We start from the raw sequence: 12,591 nt of genomic DNA on the forward strand, positions 1-12,591 counted from the left end.
ATTACCCAGAACAGGAAACGGAACACTGTCCTGACCTTTACCACCACCACTGACCACACACACACACACTATTTAAGGACACACTGTGGATCCCTTAGGGTGCTGTAGGTGTTCAGAGAAGGTCTGCTGATCTCAGTGCAGTACTAGTCTTAGTCCACTATTCAGTTCCGCTGGAATATCAGCACAGGAATTCAGTGCTGTAGTGCTCAGTGCTGCAGTGTTCAGTGCTGTAGTGTTCAGTGCTGTAGTGCTCAGTGCTGCAGTGTTCAGTGCTGTAGTGTTCAGTGCTGTAGTGTTCAGTGCTGTAGTGTTCAGTGCTGTAGTGTGTGTAGTGTTCAGTGCTGTAGTGTTCAGTGCTGTTGTGTGTGTAGTGTTCAGTGCTGTAGTGTGTGTAGTGTTCAGTGTTGCAGTGTTCAGTGCTGTTGTGTGTGTAGTGCTCAGTGCTGCAGTGTTCAGTGCTGTAGTGCTCAGTGCTGTAGTGTTCAGTGCTGTAGTGTGTGTAGTGTTCAGTGCTGTAGTGTTCAGTGCTGTTGTGTGTGTAGTGTTCAGTGCTGTAGTGTGTGTAGTGTTCAGTGTTGCAGTGTTCAGTGCTGTTGTGTGTGTAGTGCTCAGTGCTGTAGTGTTCAGTGCTGTAGTGTTCAGTGCTGTAGTGTTCAGTGCTGTTGTGTGTGTAGTGTTCAGTGCTGCAGTGTTCAGTGCTGTTATGTGTGTAGTGTTCAGTGCTGCAGTGTTCAGTGCTGTTGTGTGTGTAGTGTTCAGTGCTGTAGTATTCAGTGCTGCAGTGTTCAGTGCTGTTGTGTGTGTAGTGTTCAGTGCTGTAGTGTTCAGTGCTGTTGTGTGTGTAGTGTTCAGTGCTGTAGTGTTCAGTGCTGTAGTGTTCAGTGCTGCAGTGTTCAGTGCTGTTGTGTGTGTACTGCTCAGTGCTGTAGTGTTCAGTGCTGTAGTGTTCAGTGCTGTTGTGTGTGTAGTGCTCAGTGCTGTAGTGTGTGTAGTGTTCAGTGCTGTAGTGCTCAGTGCTGTTGTGTGTGTAGTGCTCAGTGCTGTAGTGTTCAGTGCTGTTGTGTGTGTAGTGCTCAGTGCTGTAGTGTTCAGTGCTGTAGTGTTCAGTGCTGTAGTGTGTGTAGTGCTCAGTGCTGTAGTGTTCAGTACTGTAGTGTGCAGTGCTGTAGTGTGTGTAGTGCTCAGTGCTGTAGTGTTCAGTGCTGTAGTGTTTAGTGCTGTTGTGTGTGTAGTGTTCAGTGCTGTTGTGTGTGTAGTGTTCAGTGCTGTTGTGTTCAGTGCTGTTGTGTGTGTAGTGCTCAGTGCTGTTGTGTGTGTAGTGCTCAGTGCTGTAGTGTTCAGTGCTGTAGTGTGTGTAGTGCTCAGTGCTGTAGTGTTCAGTGCTGTAGTGTTCAGTGCTGTTGTGTGTGTAGTGTTCAGTGCTGTTGTGTGTGTAGTGTTCAGTGCTGTAGTGTTCAGTGCTGTTGTGTGTGTAGTGCTCAGTGCTGTTGTGTGTGTAGTGTTCAGTGCTGCAGTGTTCAGTGCTGTTGTGTGTAGTGTTCAGTGCTGTAGTGTGCAGTGCTGTAGTGTGTGTAGTGCTCAGTGCTGTAGTGTTCAGTGCTGTAGTGTTTAGTGCTGTTGTGTGTGTAGTGTTCAGTGCTGTTGTGTGTGTAGTGTTCAGTGCTGTTGTGTTCAGTGCTGTGTGTGTAGTGCTCAGTGCTGTTGTGTGTGTAGTGCTCAGTGCTGTAGTGTTCAGTGCTGTAGTGTGTGTAGTGTTCAGTGCTGTAGTGCTCAGTGCTGTTGTGTGTGTAGTGTTCAGTGCTGTAGTGCTCAGTGCTGTAGTGTTCAGTGCTGCAGTGTTCAGTGCTGTAGTGTTCAGTGCTGTTGTGTGTGTAGTGTTCAGTGCTGTAGTGCTCAGTGCTGTAGTGTTCAGTGCTCAGTGCTGTAGTGTTCAGTGCTGTTGTGTGTGTAGTGTTCAGTGCTGTATTGTTCAGTGCTGTTGTGTGTGTAGTGTTCAGTGCTGCAGTGTTCAGTGCTGTAGTGTTCAGTGCTGTTGTGTGTGTAGTGTTCAGTGCTGCAGTGTTCAGTGCTGTAGTGTTCAGTGCTCAGTGCTGTAGTGTTCAGTGCTGTTGTGTGTGTAGTGTTCAGTGCTGTATTGTTCAGTGCTGTTGTGTGTGTAGTGTTCAGTGCTGTTGTGTTCAGTGCTGTAGTGTTCAGTGCTGCAGTGTTCAGTGCTGTAGTGTTCAGTGCTGTTGTGTGTGTAGTGTCCAGTGCTGCAGTGTTCAGTGCTGTTGTGTGTGTAGTGTTCAGTGCTGTAGTGTCCAGTGCTGCAGTGTTCAGTGCTGTTGTGTGTGTAGTGTTCAGTGCTGTAGTGTCCAGTGCTGCAGTGTTCAGTGCTGTTGTGTGTGTAGTGTTCAGTGCTGTAGTGTTCAGTGTTGCAGTGTTCAGTGCTGTTGTGTCAGTAGTGTTCAGTGCTGTAGTGTTCAGTGCTGTAGTATTCAGTGCTGTTGTGTGTGTAGTGTTCAGTGCTGTAGTGTTCAGTGCTGTAGTGTGTGTAGTGTTCAGTGCTGTAGTGTTCAGTGCTGCAGTGTTCAGTGCTGTTGTGTCAGTAGTGTTCAGTGCTGTAGTATTCAGTGCTGTTGTGTGTGTAGTGTTCAGTGCTGTAGTGTTCAGTGCTGTTGTGTGTGTAGTGTTCAGTGCTGTAGTGTTCAGTGCTGCAGTGTTCAGTGAGTCTCCAGGCTGGTACAGAGGATGCATAAAGTTTATTGGAGGTTTTTTGAGCTGCATAATCAGGTGGAGCTACAGGAGTCAGCCGAGCAGGTCACACATGCTAACGGTGGCTAATGCTAATATGCTGCAGTTACGCCACTCACTCTCTGACTCCCTCAGTCACTCCCTCACTCACTTCCTTACTCTCACTCACTCCCTCAGTCACTCCCTCACTCACTTCCTTACTCTCACTCACTCCCTCAGTCACTCCCTCACTCACTTCCTTACTCTCACTCACTCCCTCACTCACTTCCTTACTCTCACTCACTCCCTCACTCACTTCCTTACTCTCACTCACTCCCTCAGTCACTCCCTCACTCACTTCCTTACTCTCACTCACTCCCTCAGTCACTCCCTCACTCACTTCCTTACTCTCACTCACTCCCTCACTCACTTCCTTACTCTCACTCACTCCCTCACTCACTTCCTTACTCTCACTCACTTCCTTACTCTCACTCACTCCCTCAGTCACTCCCTCACTCACTTCTTTACTCTCACTCACTCCCTCACTCACTTCCTTACTCTCACTCACTCCCTCAGTCACTCCCTCACTCACTTCTTTACTCTCACTCACTCCCTCACTCACTTCCTTACTCTCACTCACTCCCTCACTCACTCCCTCACTCCCTTACTCTCACTCACTCCCTCACTCACTTCCTTACTCTCACTCACTCCCTCAGTCACTCCCTCACTCACTTCCTTACTCTCACTCACTCCCTCACTCACTTCCTTACTCTCACTCACTCCCTCAGTCACTCCCTCACTCACTTCCTTACTCTCACTCACTCCCTCACTCACTTCCTTACTCTCACTCACTCCCTCAGTCACTCCCTCACTCACTTCCTTACTCTCACTCACTCCCTCACTCACTTCCTTACTCTCACTCACTCCCTCACTCACTTCTTTACTCTCACTCACTCCCTCACTCACTCCCTCATTCCCTCACTCACTCCCTCACTCACTTCCTTACTCTCACTCACTCCCTCATTCCCTCACTCACTCCCTCACTCACTTCCTTACTCTCACTCAACTCCCTCAGTCACTCCCTCAGTCACTCACTCACTCTGTACACACTACGTTAAAATACACTGTAAGGCAAAGGGGCTGGTTGTGTGTGTGTGTGTGTGTGTGTGAGAGAGAGAGGATGGTACTGTTCTCGACCTCAGTGAGTTTGTCAGGGTCAGAGGAATGCTGTGTTTAGCAGGTCAGCAGCACAGCCACCCGCCAGTGACCGGGAGTCCCAGAGAGCAGGACCCCCCCTCCCTCCTGTAGTTCAGCTTTGGATCAGTGTTAGTCACAGATGCCGTTCCTCTGAGGGGCGCTGTTGTTGTTGTTGTTGTTGTTGTGTCCATCCTGCAGTTTGTCTCCCTGCTTCTTCAACCTAAAAGAGAGGGAGAGGGAGTGAGACAGTGTGAGAGACAGACAGACAGACAGACACAGAGAGAGAGAGAGAGAGAGAGAGAGACAGGGAGAGTACTTGCTTTTCTCTGTTGAAAATGGTGAACTCTTGTGTGACGGTGTCTAGACACTGCTGTAGGTGGGGGGCCTGGAAACACACACACACACACACACACACACAACCAATCACTGCCAGGCCGAGTCTCTGCAGGACAGGCAGGGCAGGCAACAGTGCTGTTAGGGGCAGTGGTGCCCGCGGTTAGAGCTCCGGGCTGTTGAGGACAGGGTTGTGGGTTCGATACCCGGGCTCGGAAAGCTGCCACTGTCGGCACTAATTCCGAGTTTGGAGAGCAGTCTGGACGGGATGATGGTGTTAAAGGCAGAGCTGCCGTAGGTGTTAGTTTTTAATCCAGGTGGTTGCAGTATGTTGCCAGGGAAACGCATTTTTACACATTAAAAATCAACCTGCAGCTTATTACAGGTGTTATAAACTAACCTAGTGCTTATTACACATGTTAGAAACACACCAGCGGGCTGCAGGCTTTGCTGGCGTCTCTGGACTTGCTCTTGGCCAGACGCTTCTTCTTCTTGTGCAGCGGCTTCGACTCCAGGATCATCTCCTCCAACTCGAACGTGGGGTCACAGTTCAGACGCCCCTTCTGAGAGAGAGAGCGAGAGAGAGAGGTAGTTCTACATGACAAGGTCATTCATCTTCTGTGATGTAGCATATTCATTCTGATGCCACGCACACGCACACACACACGCACGCACACGCACACGCACACGCACACACACACACACACACACAGTGTGCAGTTAATTATAATTAATAATATCCTGCTGATATTTTTAAGCTCTGCAGGCCCCTTCTGCACCGCAGCCCCCCCACAGCTGCCTGGCATCAAAATAAAGGTTGTATATGGGTCAGAATCCTCAGAATAACCACACACACACACACACACACACTTCCACTGTGTAAAACTCAGTAGGTGTCTGTTAGCTCTGAGGAAATCAGGCCGATATAACACCGAGGTGTTTGAGTCTGAGGGTCATTTATAAAAACTCCCTTCAGTTTAGCCGCCTGTGTCTCCTTGTCCCTGTGCTGCTAAAGTGCTACTGTCAGGAAAAACGCACTGATGGATGGCTGTGGCAGCACAGAGGACTGAACATGTGACCTGCTTTGTGTCAACTGGGTCAATATTCTTATTGCAGGTTCACACTGTGTGTGTGTGTGTGTGTGTGTGTGTGTCTTACATTAGGAGTAAACCCTGGTGGAACTGCTTTCTCCAGCACGGCATCCCAGTTCACATCCGCCAGGTAAGGAAGAGTGTGGAGGTCAGAAATACATGACAGACGACTCTCAGAGTCTTTAGTGAGCAGCTGCACACACACACACACACACACACAGAACAATTTCTGTTTTATAAAGCCTTAATTTACCACCCTGTTACTTTACTTCAGACTGAAATATACAGTACAGACTGGCGATCCGGTATCAGGCTCTTTAAGCTTATATCGTTCAGAAAGGAGCTACTCAAAGCTGTGTGAACGGTTCTGCTCTGTTGGTCTCTATTCAGGTTCTTCGGTTTTGCAGTTCCGCAGTGTTTGGCCGCCGCTCCATAGACTCAGTGTTATTAAACTGCAGGTTTTCACAGTTTGCAGTTCCTCACCCTGCGCAGCAGAGCCACCACGCCTTTGGACCAGGTGGATGAGTAGCGCACGCGGTCACCCCGGAATATGTTCAGGACGTCGTCTACCGTCGTGCTGGAGTGGATGTCGTACGGCCGCTGAGAGAAAGAGACAGCGAGAGGCCACAGTCAGAAAAGCAGTGTCCGGATTTAACCTGTTTAAAGAGCCTGTTTAGAGAGCAGTGTGTGTTACAGTGAGGTGTGGAGTGTAAGAACTCAGTGAACGTTTGAGTAAAAGGTCAAGTTTGTGCTCGGTGTGCTCGTTATTTTGGTGGGGATCTAACTCCCGACCCTGGTACTGGGAGTCCTGCTGTGAAAGGCGGAACTATAAAACTGCTAAACGGTGGAGACAAACGCTGGTGTCCAAACTTCTGACAGAAAAGCAGAAGCAGATCCTGCTCGAGTCTGGAGGGGTCTCTACAGAGGTAGAGCAGACCACACCGGCTTGTGACTCCCTCTCCTCTACGATGCGAGTCCACGGTTTCTCCAAGGTTTCTCTTCTCCTGCTTTTCTCTGCCAGTCACAACTCCTGGGTTCCTGGGTTCTCTCTAACCCCACTGCTACAATGATCCACCCGCTTCCCTACTGTGCTGGCCAGACCCCCTGCTGGTGGCTGATGGTACACGCTGCCTGTTTACAGTGTGCTGAAGGTGCTTTCAGTGTCACAGCGCTGCACTGTGGGCAGGAGGCGAGGTTTAGAGAGAGACACCTACAGTCTGAAGGGTTCTACACTACACTCCCGTCACTACGAGGAACTCAAGCGTGCTTCCAAACGCTGGAATGTTAGAACCCGTAAAGAGACGACTGTAATTATTACATTTAAATCTGTATGGCTTAGAATTAAAAACATGACTCATATACCGCTGTGCCACCACAGCAGAGACGGAGGGAAACTGCAGGGACTGGGATAAATCAGGGTAGATATGCATATGCAAAACTCATAATCCAGATATCACCTGATTTATCCTAACCGTCCAGTGCCTGAACCGGTCCGTCTGTTTCTGTTTCATATTTTCTGCCAACGTGTCACTTCCTGGAGGAACAGGGGTCATTTAGCTGTCAGATCCCTGCAGACCTTTACCACCATGGTCTGCGTTCTGTTCTAGATCATATTGTGATGTTCTACACTTCATGCACCAGGGGTAAAAACAAGCGATGTGATAGTCCTGTCGGTGTTGAGGTTACACCCAATACTTCTACTCAGAACTGAGTCGTATTTACTGTATTTACTGTACAGTCTTTCTGCAGTCTGTCCTGTACTGTATTGTTTCATGTGGCACAAATGTCATTTCATCTCACTGTGTACCGTACAGAGCTGAAATGACAGTACAAGCCTTCTGACTTGACTTGGCTATGGTTCACGTCACCAAGATCACTCACAGCATAATGTCAACTGCAGAGGGGTGTACCTAATACCTGGTATAATACCTGTACCTAATAAACTGTATGTATAAATTCAGGTTAGTAGCAGCAGTGTTCCTCGTGCTGCCTTAAGGCTGTTCTACACCCAACACAGCAGGTCCAAATGAACCACACACACAACTGAGAGCCCATGACATCTCAAAGTGCAGCGTGGACAGAGTTGGGGACGGAGGGCAGGCTAGTTCATCATCTCTTTGACGCAGTCCTTGGTGTGTGAGAACCTACCCATCCTCGTAGGAGCTCATACGCTGTGATGCCCAAGGCCCACCAGTCCACAGGGTAGGAATAACCTGGACCACCATCCACAAACGACTGGAACATCTCTGGGGCTGTAAAAGACACATACAGCTACATGCTATGGGTGTGTTGAGCTGGGAATGACAGAGCTGTACTGGGTGTTACGCATTCCCTTTTCAGCTTAAGTCAAAACTCTCTCTCTCTCCCTCTCTCGCTTTCTCTCTGTGGTACTCACCCATATACGGTTTAGTTCCCGCCATAGACGTGGCCTTCTCAGAGTCCTTCAGCACTGTGGCCACATTAAAGTCTGTAATGTGGACATGACCTGTGATACACACACACACACACACACACACACACACAGAGGAAGTGCAGAAGCTGTTAAAGAGCAGGATTAAGGTGGTTGGATCTGTTTTGCTAATATTAATATATCTGATAACAGACCCTTTAAGACATAACTGAGTCTAAAGTCATTTAGAGAACCTGTAGAGAGGAGAGAGAGCTGCCACCTAATAATATTTAAACACAAGAGGGCGCTCCCGAGCAAGTCCAGAATGAATGGGGTTATATGCGCTTTAGTACAAAAACGGCACTCAGAGAACAGCCAATCAGAACTCAGTCTCAGTAGTGTTAGAACAGACAAAGTGGATCAGTGAGTTTTAATGTAAGAGTTCTTTCCTTAGAAAAGTTTCATTACTATTTTAGAGCCACTTAACTGTTTTTCACTATACATCCAAATGTTTGTGGACGCCCCTTCTAATGAATGCATTCAGCTACTTTAAGCTGCAGCCATTGCTGACACAGCTTGTCTGGTCCCTGTAGAGAAGAAGTACTGCCAATAGAATAGGACTCTCTGGAGCAGATCATCATGACCCTATTGCCAACAAAAGCAGGATAAACTCTTAGTAACAGCCTTGATTTCAGTAAAACAGTGAAGGTCAGGGTAAACCATCAACACGTTTTAATGGATCTCCTTCAATCTGAGCTAGTTGTGGGCAGCTAATTTGGGTCAGAGTCGAGGTCAGATGTAGGTGTAGATGTTGGGGTCAGGGTCGGGGTCTTACCGTGTTCATCCAGCAGAATATTGTCTGGTTTGATGTCTCTGCAGGGAAGAAACAGAGCAGTACAGTTAAACACATTCCCGACATCAGCTTCCACACACAGCGCTCACCTGGAGCCAGACTCAGACTCTCCCACTGTCCAACATACACATGGATGAGCCAAAACATTAAGACCACCTCCCTAATACGCTGTTCTTCTTCCATGAGTCATTAAAAAAAGCTCCCTCCACAGACCTCTGAAGATGGTACCTCTGGTATCTCCACCAAGACGTTCCAGCAGATCCTTAGCTCCGTCAGTTGGCAGGTGGAGCTGCTATGGATAGGGCTTGTTGTTCCAGTGCCTCACACAGGTAAATGGAGCACATGCACCCAGCTGTCCACGTGAGGGAGAAGAGATCAAGACTCATCAGATCAGACCATTTACTTCTATCACATTTATACCCAGTTCTGATGCTTGTGTGTCCATTGTTGAGATGGTAGACAGGGGTCTGCATGGGCACTCTGACTTGCCCAACATCCAACACGTCGACTGTGAGAACCCAGACCTTCAAATTAAGCACTGATACCCCATCATCTACACTATTACACTTGTGACACTATTACTATTATTTTTTACACTGCTGATCTGGGTCCAGGGGCTCCTGTCTGTTGAGGGGTGGATCTACATATCAGTCAGTGAGTGAAGAACGGTCAGTTCCTGAAGGTGATGAACAGGAAAAAAGGACAAGCGTAAGAATCTGAGACACTTTGACAAGAACCAGACTGTGAGGTTCTAGATAATAACTGGGTCAGAACATCTCCAGAACATCAGCAAGCAGGTCTTGTAGTCTCTCCACTGGCGTTCCACAAGGCTCAGTTCTTGGTCCTCTTCTTTTCTCACTGTACACTCACTCTCTTGGTAAAGTGATATCCTCCCATGGATTCTCTTACCACTGTTACGCCGACGACACTCAACTCATGCTCTCTTTCCCACCGTCTGACACACAGGTTTCTGCCCGTATCTCAGCATGCCTCGCCGACGTCTCGTCTTGGATGGCGGCTCACCACCTCAAACTCAACCCCAGCAAGACGGAGCTGCTGTACATCCCAGGAACTGCTGGACCAAGAAACGATCTTACCATCACCTTCGAGAACTCACTGGTCACTCCCTCTACTGAAGCCCGCAGCCTTGGTGTAGTGATGGATGATCAGTTATCGTTCTCAAGTCATGTTGCAAACGTAACTCGGTCCTGCAGATTTCTCCTGTACAACATCCGGAGAATTCGACCCTTCCTCTCTAGAGAGTCACCCAGGTGCTTGTTCAGTCTCTCGTCACTTCAAGACTTGACCACTGCAACTCTCTTCTGGCTGGTCTCCCTCTGCGCACCATCAGGCCCCTGCAACTCATCCAGAATGCAGCGGCACGGGTCGTCTTCAATGTCCCAAAATTTAGCCATGTCACTCCACTGCTGCGTTCTCTCCACTGGCTTCCTGTAGCTGCTGCCCGCATCAGATTTAAAACCCTGACGCTGGCCTACAAAGCCAAGAACGGACCAGCCCCTCCGTATCTGATGGCAATGGTCAAAAGCCGATCCGCACCAAGAGCCCTTCGAGCTTCAAGTACGGCTCGGCTCGACCCACCATCCCTCAAAATTCGCGGAAGACAAGCGTCCAGGCTTTTTTCTGTCCTGGCACCAAAGTGGTGGAACGAGCTGCCCCTGGATGTCCGAACGGCCGAGTCGCTCGCTGTCTTCAAACGCAGACTGAAGACCCACCTCTTCAGAGAGTACTTGGACGAATAGTTCTATGGTCGCCTTATTGTATTGTGTTTAGTAATGTCTAAGCTTGGAGGTATCTTTTGTATTAGTCTATTCTAACTAGCTGAGGTTTTCTTGGGTAAATAGCAAAGCACTTTGTAAGTCGCTCTGGATAAGAGCGTCTGCTAAATGCCGTAAATGTAAATGTAAATGTAAATCTTGTGGGGTGTTCCCTCTGGGTATGCAGTGGTCAGTACCTACCAAAAGTGCTCCAAGAAAGAACAACCGGTAAACCGGTGAGCTACAGAGTCATGGGTACAAAGGCTCATTGATGCTCATGGAGGCCCCCCCCCACATCACAACTTACAGGACTTACAGGATTTGTTGTAACATGAAGGAGTCCAAAAACCACAGCAGGACACTTTCAGTCTTGTGGAGTCTGCTGTGGCAGCAAGAGAGGGGCCTACTGTATATTAGGCAGGTGGTATTAATGTTATGGCTGATATACCCAGTATATGTATATGGGTCATTTATACTGCAAGCAGCATCACACACAGCGTCAACACACTGAACACACCACCACCAGCACTGTTGTGTGTTGATTATTGATATGTCTCACCTCACCGCGTTTGATACAGATCACTGACTTCAGCTTCATGTGTTTTAGCAGATGCTCTTAATCAGAGCGACTTACAAAAGACTGCACTAGCCAGCTAACTTCCCAAAACTGGTAGCATCACGTAACAGTTCTAGATAGTGGGGGGAACAATGAGGCGGTACTGACTGATGTGTGCTGCAGCACTGACCGGTGTATGATGCGGCAGGACTGGAGGTAGTGGAGGGCGAGGGCAAGCTCACAGACGTACAACTTCACTGTCTCTTCACTGAAGTGGACGTTCTGATGCAGGTGGTAGCGAAGATCTCCTCCCATCAGCAGATCGACCACCATGAACATGTCCTCCTCATCCTGAAACGAGTACCTGCACAGATGTAAGCCTGATCATCACCCAGCCCTGGAAATCACACTCGTGGGGTCGTGTCTGGAGTGGAGTGTAAGCCACTTTACCCAAAAATGGGTATGGTGTGCAGTGTGTGGTATGGATGGGTATGGTGTGCAGTGTGTGGTATGGATGGGTATAGTGTGCAGTGTGTGGTATGGATGGGTATAGTGTGCAGTGTGTGGTAGGGATGGGTATAGTGTGCAGTGTGTGGTATGGATGGGTATAGTGTGCAGTGTGTGGTATTGATGGGTATGGTGTGCAGTGTGTGGTATGGATGGGTATAGTGTGCAGTGTGTGGTAGGGATGGGTATAGTGTGCAATGTGTGGTATGGATGGGTATGGTGTGCAGTGTGTGGTAGGGATGGGTATAGTGTGCAGTGTGCGGTATGGATGGGTATAGTGTGCAATGTGCGGTATGGATGGGTATAGTGTGCAGTGTGTGGTATGGATGGGTATAGTGTGCAGTGTGTGGTATGGATGGGTATAGTGTGCAGTGTGTGGTATGGATGGGTATGGTGTGCAGTGTGTGGTATGGATGGGTATAGTGTGCAGTGTGTGGTATGGATGGTATAGTGTGCAGTGTGTGGTATGGATGGGTATGGTGTGCAGTGTGTGGTATGGATGGGTATGGTGTGCAGTGTGTGGTATGGATGGGTATAGTGTGCAGTGTGTGGTATGGATGGGTATGGTGTGCAGTGTGTGGTAGGGATGGGTATAGTGTGCAGTGTGTGGTATGGATGGGTATAGTGTGCAGTGTGTGGTATGGATGGGTATGGTGTGCAGTGTGTGGTATGGATGGGTATAGTGTGCAGTGTGTGGTATGGATGGTATAGTGTGCAGTGTGTGGTATGGATGGGTATAGTGTGCAGTGTGTGGTAGGGATGGGTATGGTGTGCAGTGTGTGGTAGGGATGGGTATAGTGTGCAGTGTGTGGTAGGGATGGGTATAGTGTGCAGTGTGTGGTAGGGATGGGTATAGTGTGCAGTGTGTGGTATGGATGGTATAGTGTGCAGTGTGTGGTATGGATGGGTATAGTGTGCAGTGTGTGGTATGGATGGGTATAGTGTGCAGTGTGTGGTATGGATGGGTATGGTGTGCAGTGTGTGGTATGGATGGGTATAGTGTGCAGTGTGTGGTATGGATGGTATAGTGTGCAGTGTGTGGTATGGATGGGTATGGTGTGCAGTGTGTGGTATGGATGGGTATAGTGTGCAGTGTGTGGTATGGATGGGTATAGTGTGCAGTGTGTGGTATGGATGGGTATGGTGTGCAGTGTGTGGTATGGATGGGTATAGTGTGA

The 12,591-nt window shown here is 48.7% G+C and overlaps 1 protein-coding gene across 1 annotated transcript in view; it reads right to left on the minus strand.

Moving 5' to 3' along the window:
* Window positions 1–3,616: 3,616 nt before the first annotated feature.
* The window catches only part of LOC140574485 (serine/threonine-protein kinase 32B-like), a 17,774-nt gene continuing 8,799 nt past the window's right edge, over window positions 3,617–12,591 (minus strand). The window contains exons 2-10 of the mRNA XM_072694334.1: window positions 11,097–11,270; window positions 8,558–8,595; window positions 7,729–7,818; window positions 7,482–7,585; window positions 5,817–5,933; window positions 5,401–5,526; window positions 4,674–4,805; window positions 4,230–4,294; window positions 3,617–4,129 (exon numbers count right to left, since the gene is read on the minus strand). Coding sequence (XP_072550435.1) covers window positions 4,039–4,129; window positions 4,230–4,294; window positions 4,674–4,805; window positions 5,401–5,526; window positions 5,817–5,933; window positions 7,482–7,585; window positions 7,729–7,818; window positions 8,558–8,595; window positions 11,097–11,270 — 937 coding nt within the window. The 3' untranslated portion in view covers window positions 3,617–4,038. The remainder of the gene's footprint in view (window positions 4,130–4,229; window positions 4,295–4,673; window positions 4,806–5,400; window positions 5,527–5,816; window positions 5,934–7,481; window positions 7,586–7,728; window positions 7,819–8,557; window positions 8,596–11,096; window positions 11,271–12,591) is intronic.

The sequence above is a fragment of the Salminus brasiliensis genome, chromosome 12, assembly GCF_030463535.1.
Source record: "Salminus brasiliensis chromosome 12, fSalBra1.hap2, whole genome shotgun sequence".
Taxonomy (NCBI): Eukaryota; Metazoa; Chordata; class Actinopteri; order Characiformes; family Bryconidae; genus Salminus; species Salminus brasiliensis.